Source organism: Mobula hypostoma, chromosome 9 (assembly GCF_963921235.1).
Source record: "Mobula hypostoma chromosome 9, sMobHyp1.1, whole genome shotgun sequence".
NCBI lineage: Eukaryota > Metazoa > Chordata > Chondrichthyes > Myliobatiformes > Myliobatidae > Mobula > Mobula hypostoma.
Genome location: NC_086105.1, coordinates 30,036,990 through 30,055,625, shown reverse-complemented (window position 1 = coordinate 30,055,625; position 18,636 = coordinate 30,036,990). Strand labels below are relative to the sequence as shown.

The following is an 18,636-nucleotide window of genomic DNA, read 5'->3' as shown; positions in this document are numbered from 1 at the left end:
GAATGGACAAGGGAGTTGTGTAGGGAGCGATCCCTGCGGAATGCAGAGAGAGGGGGTAGGGAAAGATGTGCTTAGTGGTGGGATCCTGTTGGAGGTGGCGGAAGTTACGGAGAATAATATGTTGGACCCGGAGGCTGGTGGGGTGGTAGGTGAGGACCAGGGGAACCCTATTCCTAGTGGGGTGGTGGGAGGATGGAGTGAGAGCAGATGTACGTGAAATGGGGGAGATGCGTTTAAGAGCAGAGTTGATAGTGGAGGAAGGGAAGCCCCTTTCTTTAAAAAATGAAGACATCTCCCTCGTCCTAGAATGAAAAGCCTCATCCTGAGAGCAGATGCGGCGGAGACGGAGGAATTGCGAGAAGGGGATGGCGTTTTTGCAAGAGACAGGGTGAGAAGAGGAATAGTCCAGATAGCTGTGAGAGTCAGTAGGCTTATAGTAGACATCAGTGGATAAGCTGTCTCCAGAGACAGAGACAGAAAGATCTAGAAAGGGGAGGGAGGTGTGGGAAATGGACCAGGTAAACTTGAGGGCAGGGTGAAAGTTGGAGGCAAAGTTAATAAAGTCAACGAGTTCTGCATGCGTGCAGGAAGCAGCGCCAATGCAGTCGTCGATGTAGCGAAGGAAAAGTGGGGGACAGATACCAGAATAGGCGACTGCATTGGCGCTGCTTCCTGCACGCGTGCAGAACTCGTTGACTTTATTAACTTTGCCTCCAACTTTCACCCTGCCCTCAAGTTTACCTGGTCCATTTCCGACACCTCCCTCCCCTTTCTAGATCTTTCTGTCTCTGTCTCTGGAGACAGCTTATCCACTGATGTCTACTATAAGCCTACTGACTCTCACAGCTATCTGGACTATTCCTCTTCTCACCCTGTCTCTTGCAAAAACGCCATCCCCTTCTCGCAATTCCTCCGTCTCCGCTGCATCTGCTCTCAGGATGAGGCTTTTCATTCTAGGACGAGGGAGCTGTCTTCATTTTTTAAAGAAAGGGGCTTCCCTTCCTCCACTATCAACTCTGCTCTTAAACGCATCTCCCCCATTTCACGTACATCTGCTCTCACTCCATCCTCCCACCACCCCACTAGGAATAGGGTTCCCCTGGTCCTCACCTACCACCCCACCAGCCTCCGGGTCCAACATATTATTCTCCGTAACTTCCGCCACCTCCAACGGGATCCCACCACTAAGCACATCTTTCCCTCCCCCCTCTCTCTGCATTCCGCAGGGATCGCTCCCTACACAACTCCCTTGTCCATTCGTCCCCCCCATCCCTCCCCACTGATCTCCCTCCTGGCACTTATCCGTGTAAGCGGAACAAGTGCTACACATGCCCTTACACTTCCTCCCTTACCACCATTCAGGGCCCCAAACAGTCCTTCCAGGTGAGGCATCACTTCACCTGTGAGTCGACTGGGGTGATATACTGCGTCCGGTGCTCCCGATGTGGCCTTTTATATATTGGTGAGACCCAACGCAGACTGGGAGACCGCTTTGCTGAACATCTACGCTCTGTCCGCCAGAGAAAGCAGGATCTCCCAGTGACCACACATTTTAATTCCACATCCCATTCCCATTCTGACATGTCTATCCACGGCCTCCTCTACTGTAAAGATGAAGCCACACTCAGGTTGGAGGAACAACACCTTATATTCCATCTGGGTAGCCTCCAACCTGATGGCATGAACATTGACTTCTCTAACTTCCGCTAGGCCCCACCTCCCCCTCGTACCCCATCTGTTACTCATTTTTATGCACACATTCTTTCTCTCACTCTCCTTTTTCTCCCTCTGTCCCTCTGAATATACCTCTTGCCCATCCTCTGGGTCCCCCCCCCACTTGTCTTTCTTCCCGGACCTCCTGTCCCATGATCCTCTTGTATCCCCTTCTGCCTATCACCTGTCCAGCTCTCGGCTCTATCCCTCCCCCTCCTGTCTTCTCCTATCATTTTGCATCTCCCCCTCCCCCTCCAGCTTTCAAATCCCTTACTCACTCTTCCTTCAGTTAGTCCTGACGAAGGGTCTCGGCCTGAAACGTCGACTGCGCCTCTTCCTATAGATGCTGCTTGGCCTGCTGCGTTCACCAGCAACTTTGATGTGTGTTGCTTGAATTTCCAGCATCTGCAGAATTCCTGTTGTAAGAGTTCTCCATAGTTCCCTTGGGTGTTGGCCAAAGGGACCTGACTGATAACCAATGAGGAGCCAAATGACTATAGATCTACTAGCAGACTGCCCAGCAGTTGTGGGACTGGCTCAAAGTACAGGGAACAGGTAATGCAGGCAAGGAACTGTTCCCCATCAAATTTGTAGCCACAGCATATTGTGTGAACCCATGTCGTTGGCCAGCTACAGTTCCACAACTTTTCCTGTTCTTGTAGATGCTCAAGTTGCCAGTGTTGGCTAGGTGCCTGTCAAGACCATTGATTTATGGGAACATCCCCTGATCCTGTAAACTTGGAAAACAGCATTGATAGAGAACTTGCAACTGAGTCAGGACTCTAGATCTCAGACTATACTTGAATCATTTGGAGCTGTTCAGTTGGTTAGTCACAAGGACCAGATCAATTCTGCTGAACTTTATAGAGGAATCCAGCCAGCAACTCATCATTATTTAAGGAAAGGAATAAACTTGCTTCCTCTATTGTAACTGCTGGAGAAAATGGAATTAGTGAGAGTTCATGCTCTGCTTTTGTCTGTCAGCTCTTTACAGGGACTTCTGACTTGTAAAGGTGTTAGTTATTTAGCTAGCAAAGATCCCAGCTATGATTTGTAAGATGCATAAGTAATGAAAGGATCAGTGTGAAAAAAATCACCCTGGTAGACAGCATAAGATATGCTGATGAACTGTACCATTATTTATGTGTGTGTATATATATAAACTACCCTTGTGCTTCATGTTTTATGTTAGGATATCCCAAAGTCTTTTAAAGAAATGGACACATTTTGGAAATTTAGATATTGTTGTGCAGACAGATATTTCTACTCAACAATGCTTCACAAACAACATTAAGATCATAGGATTTTAGAGTGGTTACGTCATTGAAGGAAGCCATTTGCAGACCATCTACCAAGACACACCTTCATACCACACTGGGATATTATCCAGACCTTATACAAAAACTGTGGACCAGACCTTTAACCCAGTATCTCTCTGATACTGGACAGGAGCTACCATATGTGGCAAGTTCACTCTTTGAATGTACTGTGTTCTTTACTTTGTCACCTCTTCTCCTTTATTTTTTGGCCTTATCCCTATTATTTTTTCTTCCTCTTCAATCATTCAGCAGATAGATAGATAGACACTTCATTGATCTCAAAGGAAATTACTGTGTCACAGTAGCATTACAAATGCACAGATATACAAATATACACATATTAGAAGAGACGTAAGAAAGAATAAAAAATAAGTTACCACAGTCTAACAGGAGGGGGTCATTACTTCCCTGGCCATAGGTTGACTCATTATAGAGCTTGATGTCCGAGGGTAAGATTAACCTCATATAGCGCTGTTTGCAGCAGCGCAGTTGTCTTGATCTATTTCAAAAAGTGCTCCAAGGTGGCATGCAGAGGGTGAATAGCATTGTCCAGAATTGCCAGGAATTTCTGTCAGTTCCCTTTGTTCTACCGCAGCCTCCAGTGTATCCAGTTTGACTCCTATTACAAAGCCAGCCTTTCTAATCAGTTTATTGAGCCTGTTGGCGTCACTCATGTTGATGCCCTTGCCCCAGCACACCACCCCATAGAAGGTTGTACTGACAACAACAGACTGGTAGAACCTGTCAAGGAGAGGCCTGCATATTCCAAAGGACCTCAATCTCCTCAGACATTGGAGTTGACTCTGGCCCTTCTTGTACACAGCCACTGTGCCGGTGCTCCACTCAAGTTTGTCATTCAGATGCACCTCCAGGTACTTGTAGGTCCTCACCACATCCATGTCCTCACCATCAATAGTAACAGGGAACAGTGCAGGCTTAGTCTTCCTAAAGTCCATCACCATCTCCTTTGTCTGACTGATATTGAGCTGCAGATGATTCAGCTTGCACCATCTGACAAAGTCCTCCACCAGGGCCCTATATTCATCCTCCCTTCCCTTCATACATCCAACTATTGCTGAGTCATCAGAGTATTTCTGCAGATGGCAGAAGAAACAAAGCCAGGAAAATGCTGTGCATCTCTGACTGTGGTGCTGCCTGCAAGAAATGACAGTATTTAGTCAGGCTGGAGATTACAATGCCCAAGCGGTGGGTGGATGGGTGTGGGGGAACTTTGCGGGAATTCCCCTAGTGCGGTCGCCATCCTTGTTGATCATAGACACGACAACTATGGAGGTCCCTAGGATGTTGTAGTTGTAGACTATTGAACACATGTGCAACATTTCATTGCAGCTGTACGTTGTTCTATTATTTTAATACAATGGACTCAGAACATAATTCAGTTATAATATATCATGGGGAAGCTGGTTTTATCTGAGATTAACACCATTCCCAGGTAAGATAAGTGATGTGTGGAATACATCTGACTATAAGATTGGGTGTTCAATTTCATTGGCCAAGCATTGATTTAATACAGAGGAATCATATCTTCTTCATCTAAGTTTTTATGTGGATAGCTACAGTCAGAATGGCATCTGATCTTCCATATCTCTCCTGTTTCAGATTGAAATGTTGGAACATAAATATGGGGGCCATTTGGTATCTCGCCGGGCTGCCTGCACCATCCAGACAGCTTTCCGTCAGTACCAACTCAGCAAGAACTTTGAAAAGATTCGGAATTCCTTGCTGGAAAGCCGCATGCCCAGGCGTATTTCACTGCGGAAGGTCAGGTTGCAGAATGCCGACAGCTTAATGGAGGGGTATAACTTTGCAGGCATTCCCCTCGTGCGGTCGCCATCCTTGCCGGCGAGCATCAGCGGTGCTCTGACTGAGCTGGAGGACTCCTTCACAGAGCAGGTTAAGTCACTGGCTAAGTCAATTGATGATGCCCTCAGCTCTTGGAGCTTGAAAACAATGTGCTCGCTGCAAGACGGCAGTACTTACCAATTCACAGAGACCTTCAGCAGTGGCTCAATGCAGGATGGAGCGGCAGCTGAGGTGCGGAAAACAGGGCAAGAGAGCAGTGACGACAGGCTGGACGAGGGCCTTGCGCACAGCAACAGTACTCTAATGATGGCTTTCAGGGATGTCACTTTCCACATTGAAAACAAAAACATGTCTGTTTCCTCACTGCTGGAGTCTGCGTCGGTTGCCATGGCGAACTGTGAGAATGCTCAGTCAGAACCCAAGCAGAGCGCTGCAGCAAAAAACGATGATGGTCCGGGGGAAGAAGAGGACAAAGCATCCCCAACTGCTTCTTCAGAACCGGGACAGACACTGGTTTCGAACAATCTCCCTTTCACAGAACTGAATGTCAATATCAACTCAAATGGGCTCGGAGGGGGATTGATGGGGCAGGGTCAAATCACGATGCAGAAAATTCAAGTCGATCACAACAATGGGATCATGCAGGAACATCCACTGGAATCCAGTCGCCTGGACAACGCAGAACAGCTCAGTAGTGGCAGTACAACCTCCATCTCTGCCAAGACTCCATCAGAAGTCTCTTCCAAGGAGGCTCTGCATGCCATGATATTGAGTATGCCCAGGTACCACTGTGAAAACCCAAGCAGCTGCAAGTCACCGACCCTCTCCACCGACATAATCCGCAAACGCCTCTATCGCATCGGCCTCAATCTGTTCAATGTGTAAGTAAGAAACTATTGCAAGCTTTGTCCAGAGATTCACATGAGCACAATATCATCTAGCCATGGGAAACATGTAGGGGCAGGGTGAAATAATCTCCCTTTTCACTGAACTGAAATACTAACAGAGGGGATATTTTGAATTGTAATCTGTCGGTTGCAAAACAAATTCCGCTGCTGTTTTTCTCTCCAATTCATAGCCCTGAAGCCTCCAGGGGTATTCAGGAGACAAATGTTACAAGTCACATCAGAAGACCTGAGAATTAAGTTGAAGCTTGGTGGGGTAATCTCATCCTTAAGCATGGATATCTCTTCAGAAGAGATGGTTACATTGATAGTAGAAATGGGTTTCCTGTCCTGGGCTTTAGCTTACCTGGATTGCAAATCCACCTCATGGCCTATTTGACAAGAGAAAGAAAGCATTACTTGTGGCAAATAGGAGCCAGTCCAGTCCCAGGGATCCTCCTGAACTCCTCTGCCTGTCTTTATACCATTCACATTGAGCCAGCAGAACCTAATCAAAAGGCTGGAAGCAGCTAGTGGTGGGGTTCTGCCACTGTTCTCTTCCCCATTTCCTGTGGTTCATGATGATATAGTGACACTGGCACACAATAAAAAATATTTAAATTGGGTTATTCTGTATTGGCCGTGCTGTACTTGTTGGGACCAGTACCGGAGCTTCATAGTGAGTGTACACACTGATTGCCGTCCATACAGATGGTTAGCCTGATCACCTTCTGTTGCACTGTAGTGTTTTCTTTATGGTATCTTTATAGCCCTTTCTTATGCAGTTGGTAAAATTTAAGTGCAATATTCTTTTCAAAGATTTTGAACTTCTTCCCACATTACCTTCATCAATGTGGTGTCTGTTCACTCTATTACAAATAAATTGTGTTATCATATTTTGTTATTTCCACTTTAACATAACCTTGTGGCTTCTAGACACTGCACACATAAACTGGAAGGGTATTTGAGTGAATACTTTTTCAATCCCAAAATTATTTAAAAGGGAACCATTTATATTGATTATTCACAATGGTTTTATTTTACCATGTTAATGCTCTGCAAATTCAAGCATACATTTTTCAGCTGTTCCACTGATGTGATTTGGCATTATGTCCCAATGACATCTTAAAAAGGAATAGTAAATCAGTGGCCACCCTCCTATTCCTGATTCACTGGTGTAGAAGTTGAATAATGAGCTCTATTTAAAATGTCTGCTGCTTATATTAAAGTGTTGAAGTACATTAGTAAATATATAGACCACTTTTTTGTAATATACTGCATATGAGCTGTGTCATTTTCTGTAGTGAGATGTGATTGTATTTCTGCAGATCTGAAATTCATTATGTGGGTCAAAATCTTCACATTGCTTTACCAGTAAGTTGATGCACAACTTGCCAATCAGAGCTGCCAGCATTTAGTCACTTCAGATTCAATGAACCTTGGATTTCTGTATGGTTCAAGGATAGATGGCATCACATCTACCACTATGCTGGCTGGATATTAGTGAAGGAACCCAATTTTGATATGATTCCCCAGCGTTATGTTGCGGAATTACCACTCGGATGACATGGCAGCTCAGACCTGCTGTAGAAGCTGGTGTTCAATTGATTGCAATGAGAATTTTGGGCCTGTGGTTTAGAAGGCACCGCTACTCACTGGCAACTTTATCACCTAGGATATGGATTCTCAATCTTTTTGAATAAAACTTCAACTTATTCATAGGCATCAGAGGTGCTTATACCCCACAATCCAATAAATAGCTGTTGCTATTAAGGGCTACATAGAAACATTGAAAACCTACAGCACAACACAGGCCCTTTGGCCCACAATGCTGTGCCGAACACGTACTTATCTTAGAAATTACCCAGGGTTACCCATAGCCCTCTATTTTTCAAAGCCCCATGTACCTATCCAGGAGTCTCTTAAAAGACCCTATCATATCCGCCTCCACCACCGTCGCCGGCAGCCCATTCCACGCACTCATCACTCTCTGCATAAAAAAAACCTACCACTGACATCTCTGTACCTACTTCCAAGCACCTTAAAACTGTGCCCTCTTGTGCTAGCCATTTCAGCCCTTGGAGAAAAGCCTCTGACTATTTACATGATCCATGCCTCTCATCATCTTACACATCTCTATCAGGTCACCTCTCCTCCTCCGCTGCTCCAAGAAGAAAAGGCTGAAAGGTTCTTCCTCTAAACAAATTAGAGCCATTCTGGGGATATCTGGGAAATTTTAGGAGTCCTGTGGCTAACATAGAGAGAACTTTTAATAGAAGTTTGATGGAACTTAAAAAAAATTCTATCCAAACATCACAAAAATCTTTAAGTCTCATGAATCCCAAGTTAATTTTGGACTCCCTCCCCCCAATTCCCTACCCACTCACCTTCCCAAGTCTGCAATCCATTGATCTGAAAACCTAAGTACATCAAGTGCATGAAAACACCACCTCCCACAAGAAGCCATCCATCTGTCTCTCCACACGAACTTGCAATTATATTATTGGTCATCATCACTGGGCCAAAATCCCCAACACTATGTCCAACACCACTTTTTGCATTATCTTTCCAAAAGTGTCCTGTGGTACTGTCTTCTCAAGATGGTTGTGGATGACCAATAAATCCTAGTGAACTAAGAAGAATTAAGGTACTGCACCTTAAAGATAAGTGAACTCAAAAGGTTTCAAAGGTACATTTAATGTCAGAAAAATGTATACAATATATATCCTGAAATGCTTTTTCTTCACAACCATACACGAAAACAGAGGTGTCCCCAAAGAATGAATGACAGTTAAATGTTAGATCCCCAAAGTTCCCTCCCTCCCGCGTATAGGCGGCAGAAAACAACGATCCTCCCTCCCCCCACCGACAAGTAAAAAAGGCATCGACACCCACCTCCAAGCACTTAAGCGTGAGCAAAGCAGTAGCAAAGACACAGACTTGCAGTACCCCGAAGACTACTTGTTCACCCGGTATTTGATATACCACAGACTCTCTCTCTCTGTCTCTCTCTCCCTAATAAGGGAGAAAGAGCTGTCTCCTTTTCACAGCAAGAGGGGAACCATAACAAACAACTCACTGGTTTATGATGTTAAAAGTCCATTGCGTCACTTTTTCTAAACTCTATGCCCAAAGATCGCGGGTCTCTGGGCACCCAGCCTTAGATTTTTGATCTCCCACGACACACCTATCTCCTGCCTGGACACCGACTTTCGAACCGCCCATCTCTAGAGCCACAAGATGTCGGCCCTCCGAAGGTGAGTGAAGCTGAGCCCTTGGCGTGCTGAATAACGTGAAACCCCGAGAGCGGGTCCTATTCCTGCAAAGAACCAAAGTCAGCATGTAACTCCAGGTCAAGGTCTTCAAAAGAACCCTGAAAGGAAAAAATAGGGATATTAAAGATGGAAATAGAGCTGTTTCCGAACATGCAAGCAATGTGCACTGTTAGGCACCATTAATCCTCCTAAGCTCCTCCTCCAAAAGATATACTATGTTTGAACATAAGCTTGAACGTGACTCCAATCAGAATATTTTAAAGTGAATGTTTCCTACAGCTTTCCATCCATTTAAATTAATGAGCAGAATGTATGGACAGTGAGTTAACAATTTTTTGTGGACGAGAGTTCCTGCTGTCAATGCTTCTATTGTGGAATTCTAAACCTGCATTATTCACAACTAATAGACTTTCACCACCTATTGGGCCTTGTTTCAATTTACCTTTTACAGCTCCCTGACCACCTGTTCAACATGCAAATGGGTTACCAGGATACAGTGCAAATAAAAAGATTCATTTGGCAAACAAGTACACAATGTTAATATCTATTCAAAATCCTGGCAAAGAAACACGGCACATATAAAAAGCAAGTTAATAAATGAAAATAAGCAGCAAATAGACCTGTCTAAAGCAATCAGTTTGACAAAGCATTACTTTGTACGAGTCCAATGCTGTCATTACTGAGCTGCTGAAATATTGATAGTTTATTCTTGATAAATAGATCTAGCTTTAGAGTAGATGGTGTTTCACTCATTCCTGCTCTGTGTTAAATGATATCACAGGGATATAAAGTAATTTCTATATATTATTACACTGTTTCAAGACAAGAGAGCTGAGAATTAGTGTGTGAACTTTATCATTCTTTGCTGCTCTGTAGCCATTTTGAAATAAGTGTTTTATTCAAACAAGTAAAGCTACTTGAACCTTGACTGCAAAATAATGATCTTAATGGAAACGTTGCATAATATAGTATATAACAGATTCCTTTTGATGTATTTCTGAATTCATTAAGAAAAATTGACTAAGGAATTTATTTATCAGTTCACTGTACGCATCCCCCATTGCCAAACGTCCCCTTTCTTGCTGTCATTGTCTGGGGACCTGTTAGTGAGGCTTCAAGCTACAGTAAGGAAAGACAACAATGTAGCCTTTTCCTTATAATAAATCATCTAAACTCACATTAGATCAAAGTCTTGAAGTCATCCTGAGAAAGCTAATATTATCCATAGAAGTTGTCTGAAACCATTCAATTAATGTGTCCTGAAGAGCAGGTCAAAGGCAAGTGCATCACCTTTTAACTCCCCAGAGCCTGTCCAGCATTCACAAAGCTCAAAGTGGAAATGTGATGCAATTCTCTCCACTTGCCTGGATGAGTGCAGCGTCATCAGCACTCAAGAAGCTCGACACCATACGGGACATACCATAGCAACCCGCTTGATAGGCAATCCTTCCACTCACTCCCACCACCGAGGCATGAGTACCATCCATAGGATACACTGCGGCTACTCACCAGGATATACTGCACCATCCATAGGATACACTGCGGCTACTCACCAGGATATACTGTACCATCCATAGGATACACTGCGGCTACTCACCAGGATATACTGTACCATCCATAGGATACACTGCGACTACTCACCAGGATATACTGTACCATCCATAGGATACACTGCGGCTACTCACCAGGATATACTGTACCATCCATAGGATACACTGCGGCTACCTACCAGGATATACTGTACCATCCATAGGATACACTGTGGCTACTCACCAGGATATACTGTACCATCCATAGGATACACTGCGGCTACCCACCAGGATATACTGTACCATCCATAGGATACACTGCGGCTACCCACCAGGATATACTGTACCATCCATAGGATACACTGCGGCTACTCACCAGGATATACTGTACCATCCATAGGATACACTGCGGCTACTCACCGCAATCATTTACACCACGTTCCAAATCCATGACCTCCATCAGTTAGAAAGACAAGGGCAGCAAAAACATGGGAATTCCACTGTGTGTGGAAGTTGCCCTCCAAGCCACATTCCATCCTGACTTGATGTTCCTTTACAGTGGCTAGGTCAAAATCCTGGAACATGCTCCATAACAAATCTGTGAGTATTCCTACACCTCAATGACTACAGCAGTTCAAGAAGGCAGGTCACCATCACCTTCTCAAGGGCAATTAGGAGTGGCCAATTTAATGCTGTCTCAGCCTGTGGAGCCAACATCCCTTGAATGAATACAAAAAAAGCCATTCAATTAGACCATGCATCCCTTGAATGAATGCAAAAAGTAGTCAGTTAGATAATGTGCTTGTATTTACTCTCAACAATCTATAGTTCTGTATATTATTTTATATGGAACAATTTACAATGGAACATTCTTTAGTAGTGCATTGGTCACTGGTCAACAAACCACCTGATTTCAAAGTTTAAATCAAGATTTTCACTGGGTGAGAACATTGTTATATTACCTCTGGAACCAAGTCCAATTGATGGCAAAAGTAATTCTCTATTCTGTTTGCTGTAACAAGGGTTACTGTACGTGTGAGATGTATTATTTGAATGAGTACACAAGTGGTTATTGCAAGAAATAGAAAATTCACGTTGCTAAATGTATTTTGCATCCAATCTATGTATACAAATAATCTAGCCATAACAAATTCTGTTGACACAATTCTCAAGAAGCCAGGATACCATGCAAGCAGTTCTCTTGAGTATTCCTGTTACTTTGCCAGATGGCTGATTCTTTTCTGCTCTCTTCTTAAGGCTGATTGTAACTGATTGGCTGACCTAGCTTCTTTGCAAGTCCTAAAGCTCTCTTCCTTGTGTTTAGCCAAGTTTCTGGTGGTTATGGTGAAATGGAATGAAGATAAAAAGCTTTTCCGAGTTTGAAATTGCATTCATTGGATTTCTCTCAGAATGTGGAATTGTACTATATTTAGACATCAGAGTAGTCTCTTAGATTATTTTTCCTTCTCCTAAAATCCAATGCTACTGCAACATGAAAGCCTGATGACAATTCCAACCATTGTGGAGTTAACAGGGATGAAAACTAATCTTTTCCTTAAAGTTCCTATTGTGTGGTATCTGTTTCTGGTCTGTTTGATAATTTGTCATATCTCCAGCATTAAATGAATTAATTTTTATTCCAGAGTTTGAAGTTGTTTTCTGCTACTGAAAAGTTTTCATTTTTAAAATAGTTTAGTTCAAATTATGACACTGAAGTAAGTACAAATATTACAGAACTGCCATTTGTTTGTCAAGTATATTCCTAATATCTTTGTACAAACAAAATTAGTACCAAAACATTGTAAAAAGAATGAACAATTCCACAATTCAGCTAATTGTAACTAAATCAGTTGAGAAGAACTTAGTCTAAACTTATCCTTTCTAAACCTTCCAACACTTTATCAATAGTTGTGTAGGTCATGGGTCTTCAAGTATTTTTCAAAAGATTTTCCTTCTCCTATTTCCATTGGAAATGTCTTTTGCCCTCTCTCCATCCATCCCAGTAAAATCCCACAAAGAAGTAAACCACGACTTCTTAATGTGGCTCCCTGGAATCATTAGGGGGAGCCTGTTGGTAATTCCTGCAGCTATGATGGGAAGAGACGAGAAGGTCTACAAAAAATGATCTGGACAAATATTATTGTCTATTTTGGCATAGAAATTGGGTATGGTATCTAAAATTGGAGGCAGACACATGCATACATCTATTGAGCTGAGATGTGGAATGCATTGATTAGAAAACTGTATTGCAATATTGTTCCAACATTATTCTCCTAATGTGAGAAGCCTCCGATAATCTTGTGATTCATAATGCTATGTAATTGGCATAAAGTAATTAACAGTGGCACTGAATAATAGATTCTCTGAAGTTGTACAAGCAAGAGCCACTTAGGAGCAATAATTTAAGACACATGGTTACAGATGGAATATTGGTCGTATCATCCTTCATAATTTTGTGATGGTAATAAACTGTTCTAGTCAGATATTGGATCTTCTCTTTGGACCGGCACTGCAATGTCCTTTTTGCATGTGGATATTTCTAAACATTGCGTTAGAATCCATTATTATAGCGTGGTATTCAAGGAATCAACAGTTTGAATTCTGATCAGCCTAGTGAGAACCAAGTCTTGATAAAGTGTCTTTTTATGACAAAGCTCCCCATTAAGGGAAGACCATTATTTAGTAAACCATTTAAGCAGAAATATTTGTGTGGGAGTTGGAATGCAGTGCTGATGCTCCGTGCTATACTTTGCAATTATAGTCACAGAACTGCATGGTGATTGAAGTATTCTTTTTCTTTAATAAATAGAATATTTAATTTATAACTTTTGAATTTGATGGAGAAAATTTGCGGTAAATAGTTTATGGATGATTTTGCGGGGATTGTGTTGGTTTGGTGGGATTAGAGGAGATTAATTGGTAGGAGGCAGATTTAAAGGTTGTAAAGCACCATGAGACAAGTCCACGATTCAGAAAAAATTCAACCATTTGGAAGTCAGGTCATTGGAATGGGAAATAGCAGGGAGAACTGTCTGTTCTTCATATTATTGGATATTTCAGTTGGTATCAAGGTTTTGGAATAAGTTGGTGATTCAGAACAGTCAGAAAAATTTATTGTGATTAGGCAACTTGGCAACAGGTATGGACAGCTGGTTAACATCAGAGTGAGAGATATCTTCATATGCTTGGAACAACTCACATTGTGCTTAGGACTAGCGCAATGAATACCTGGCCCAGCATATTGGGAGGCACCTTCTTCTGTTCTTCAGAATTTGTATTTGTATGACTATGCCCTCAATGTGACAAGGTGATAAAGCACCATGTAAGGTTGTCCATATGTACACACACTGTGGCTCGAGTCTTCAGAATTAGAGTACAAATGCAACTCAGAATGAATTAATGAAAAAATCTAAACAGCCAACACTGACCAACATGAGAGGTGCTGGACTGGAGACAAGAAAGATCTATGGACATTGTAATTGATTCTATATATCCTGAGTTTTCATCATGAGATCTTTCTGAAATCTGGTCTATTTTCTTTCTTCTAAGATCTCAATTTCAACATTTTTTGTGAATGAGTACGTGGCTTAAGAAAATGGGCTTGCAGTTCTTTTTGCTGTTTTGGTACACTACAGTCAAAATTAGGAGAGCTGCCCCACAGGATGCTCAAGTACAACCTGATCAGTCATAATTCCCGAGTCACACCATTAAACTAATACCGTGGATTCCACTGTAACCATCTTTGGTGATGTCTTTTCCCTCTGGTAGAGACGATGATGCAGATGTGTATAGTCATGAAAGAACGGTCTTAGGAATCTCACAATTCACATTAGATGACATGAGCTTTCATGAGCATCAAATCAAACACTAACATGGTCTCCTCTTATTAACCTCTAACTGATGCCCTCCCTCAAATGATGAATCAGTTGTTCCTCATGTTGAATGCTATCATGTTGTACTTTGGAAGGGGACTTGTAAGAATAACACTGGCCAAGCTGCCTTACCTTGAAAGACACAATTACTGGGCTCATCCAGGCTCAGCTGGTGACAAAAGCAACACAGAAGAAATAAAACTAACTGGCCTTGACCGTGCATGTTTTTCTGTTGCAAATTCATCTTTCTGGGAGAGGATTTGAAGGAGTGAGCACTGCACAGTCTTTGTGGAGATGAAATCTGATCTTTACACTCTATTGTGTTGTGTGATCCCAACACTGCAGTAAATGGGTTAAGTTGAGAGGGAACAAAAAGTCAGAACTGGGACAAATTGACCCCTCAGCAAGAACACGTTTCTGGTCCATGCAATGCAGCATTTACCTCATTATTATTACCATCACACCACATTGTCCAATGAGAATAGTAGTAAATGTAACTGGAAGTCAGGTGTTAACTGGTGAAACTATGACACAGGCTTTCATGCATGCTAAACAGCCGGGGCAGCATAGTTAGTTGGGATTAAAGCAATCCTACAACCTGTGATGTCTTATCACCGAATTGTGAATGCTGATATTACGCAGGGCTACATGACACTATAAACATCCCATCTTTAACGAGAGCAGAGTAGGTGCATAGAAAACCCAAGAAGTGAAATATTTGGAACTACTTTAAGCCAGAAATCTCATGTGAATGTTCCACCTCATATAACTTTTGGGGTCATGACTGTCAGAGAAGAGGTTTTCAATCATTTAGTTTCCCTCCTTGTGAATATCTCTTACCGGGTGAATATTTTCCCGTGGCCTTGATTGTTGCCACATCAAATGGTTAAATTCAGCCTGCCAGATTGGCTCCATGTTTGTCATATTAAACATTCACTATTTTGTCAGCAGAGTGCCAGTGTACCTTTATCTGAATGTACTTTAGCACCATGCCAAGGTGAGTTTCAGAGCAACTATGAAACCTGTAACCTCAGCCATCCAGTGTAAAGTATATGGTAAAGTCAAGCACCTGCAGGTTCTGCTCTGATTGAGACAATAACTTATCTAAAAATAAATCACCATTACATCATTGCTGATTCAAATTCCTGGAGCTCTCCCTAATAGCATTGTGTCGTTACGCTCCTTTCATAGTCGGAAGCACGTCAAGACTGCATTATGACCTGGCAGTCAGTACGACTTCACCAATGGTGCTCATGTCCTTTGAATATAAAAAAATTGCATAGTTGGATGCTGAAGGTAAATTGAATTCTGACTATTTCAATGAATGAGTTTAACTGTGAAGGAATTGAGTGACAGCATGTAGAAGACATGGTAATGCACAGAAGGAGGACATAGAAAAGTACAGAACAGGAACAGGCCTTTGGCCCATCATGTCTGTGTCAACCATGACGCCAATAAAAACTAATCTCATCTGCCAGCACCTGGCCTGTACCCCACTATTCCCTGCCTGTTCGTGTCTCTGTCTAAATGCCTCTTAAACATTGTTATCACATCTGCATCTTCTATCTCCACGGACAGCACTGCCACACTCTGTCTAAAAACATGCCTCACAAAACTCTTTTAAACTGACCCCCTCTCACTTTAAACATTTGTCTTCTGCTATTTGATAGTTTCATCCTGAGAAAGTGACTGCCTATACTACCTATGGCCTTTCATAATCGTAACTACTTCTACCATGCAGAGCCTGGTGATTGAACGTTGTTTCTTGGTATGGAGGCTGGTAATTAGTGATGTGTCACAGTGTTGGGACCCTTGTTATTCATTATTTACATAAATGATTTGGTTGCAAATGTACAAGGCTTGATTAGTAGGTTTAAGGATGACACAGATTTAACAGATGTTGTTGATGGTGAAGAAGGTTATTGTAGAATACAAGGGGATCTTGATGAGTTTGGGGAGAGAAAGCTGAGAAATAGCAAACAGATATCAGCTAAATAAGTGTGAGACAATGCACTTTGGAAAATCAAATCAGTATAGGATTTATCATGTGAATGATAGAGCACTAGGGAGTATAATGGAACACAGGGACTTAGTCCATTGAATGCAGCATCACAGGTAGACACGGTGGTGAAAAGGGCATATAGCTTGCTGGCCTTCTTCAGTCAGAGCACTAAACATGGGGAGTTAGGATATCATATTGTATAAGTTGTTGGTGGGCCACTCTTAGAGAGCTGTATACAATTTTGGTCTTGCAGATAAGACCATAAGAGATATGAGAAAAAATTAACCTATTTGGCCCATTGAGTCTGCTCTGCCATTTCATCACGTTAGAGCCATTTTCCCTCTCAACCCCATTCTCTAGCCTTCTCCCCATAGCCTTTCAAGCCCTGACTAATCAAGAACCAATCAATCTCCAGCTTAAGTACATCCAATGCCCTGGCCTCAACAGCTGCCTATGGCAAATAATTCCACAGATTCACCACCCTCTGGCTACAGAAATTCCTCCTCATCTCCATTCTAAATGGATGTCCCTCTATTCTGAGCCTGTGCCCTCAACTGCTAGACATACCCATAATCGGAAACATCCTCTCCATATGCACTCTGTATAAGCCTTCCAACATTCAATAGGTTTTAATGAGATCCAGCCTCGTTCTTCTAAATTCCAGCGATAAGAGGCTCAGAACAATCAACCACTCCTCACGTGGTAGGCCTTTCATTCCTGGAAAAATTCTCATGAGTCTCCTCTGATCCCTCTCCAGTGTCTCAATCAGCTAATGCTCTACCCATGCTATTAGTATATTTCCTGTAATATCATGGGCTCTTATCTTGTTAAGCAGCCTCATGTGTGGCAGCTTATCAAAGGCCTTCTGACAATTCAAGTATACAACATCCACCAATTCTCCTTTGTCTGTCTTGCTTGTTACTTCCTTAAAGAATTCCAACAAATTTGTTAAGCAAGATTTTCCTTTAAGGAAACCATACCGATGTTGGCCCATTTTATCACGTGCCTCCTGGGACCCTGAGACCTCATTCTTAACAGTTGACTCCAACATCTTCCCAACCACTAAGGTCAGGCTAACTGGCCCATAATTTCCTTTCTTTTGCCTCCCTCCCGTCTTGAAAAATCTCTGCAGCCACCTTTTTCAGAATAGTGGGGTGTAGTCCTTCTGGTCTGGGTGGCATCCACCTTCAGAACTTTCAGCTTCCCAAGCACCTTCTCTCTAGTAATAGCAACTGCACTCATTTCTGCCCCCTGACACTCGAACATCTGCGATAGTGCTAGTGTCTTTCACAGTGAAGACAGATGCAAAATGCTTATTCAGTTCATCAGCCATTTCCTTGTCCCCCATTACTACTTCCACAGCATAATTTTCCTGCAGTACAATGTCTGCACTCATTTGTCTTTTACTTTTTATATATCTGAAAAAGCTTTTGATATCCTTTTAATATTATTGGCTAGCTTTCCTTCACATTTCATCTTTTCCCTTTTAATGGCTTTTTTAGATGCCTTCTGTTGGTTTTTAAAAGATTCCCAATCTTCTAATTTCTCACTAATTTTTGCTCTGTTATTTTCCCTCTCTTGTGCTTTAATGTTGTTTTTGACTTTCTCTTGTCAGCCATGGTTGCATCATCCTGCCTTTAGAATACTTCTTTGGAATGTATCTATCCTGTGCTTTCTGAAATTCTCCCAAAAACTCTACCATTGCTGTTTTGCCATCATCCCTACTGGTGTCCCCTTCCAATTAACTTCAGCCAGCTCCTCTCTCGTACCTCTGTAATTCCCTTTACTCCACTGAAATACTGATACATTTGACTTTAGCTTCTCACTTTCAAATTTGCAGGGTGAATTATATCATTTTATTATCACTGTCTCCTAAGGGTTCCATTACTTCAAACTCCCTAATCACATCTGGTTTATTACAGAACATCCAATCCAGAATAGTCTTTCCCTTCGTGTGCTCAACCACAAGCAGTTTTTGAAAGCTAACTTGTAGGCATTTTACAAATTCTCTCTCTTGGGATCCAGTACCAACCTAATTTTCCCAATCTACTTGCATATTGAAATCCCCCATGACTATCATAACATTGCCCTGTTAACATGCCTTTTCTATCTCCTGTTGTAATTTGTAACCCACATCCTGGCTACTGTTGGGAAGTTTGTATATAATTCCATCAGGTTTTTTTTTTACCCTTGCAGTTTCTTAACTCTACCCACAAGG

General features: G+C 42.3%; 1 protein-coding gene across 2 annotated transcripts in view; it reads left to right on the top strand.

The window, feature by feature from the left end:
* The window catches only part of LOC134351595 (IQ motif and SEC7 domain-containing protein 3-like), a 422,303-nt gene that overhangs the window by 279,296 nt on the left and 124,371 nt on the right, over nt 1-18,636 (top strand). For both annotated transcript variants that reach the window (XM_063057957.1, XM_063057959.1), the window contains exon 4: nt 4,653-5,737. In XM_063057957.1, coding sequence (XP_062914027.1) covers nt 4,653-5,737 — 1,085 coding nt within the window. The remainder of the gene's footprint in view (nt 1-4,652; nt 5,738-18,636) is intronic.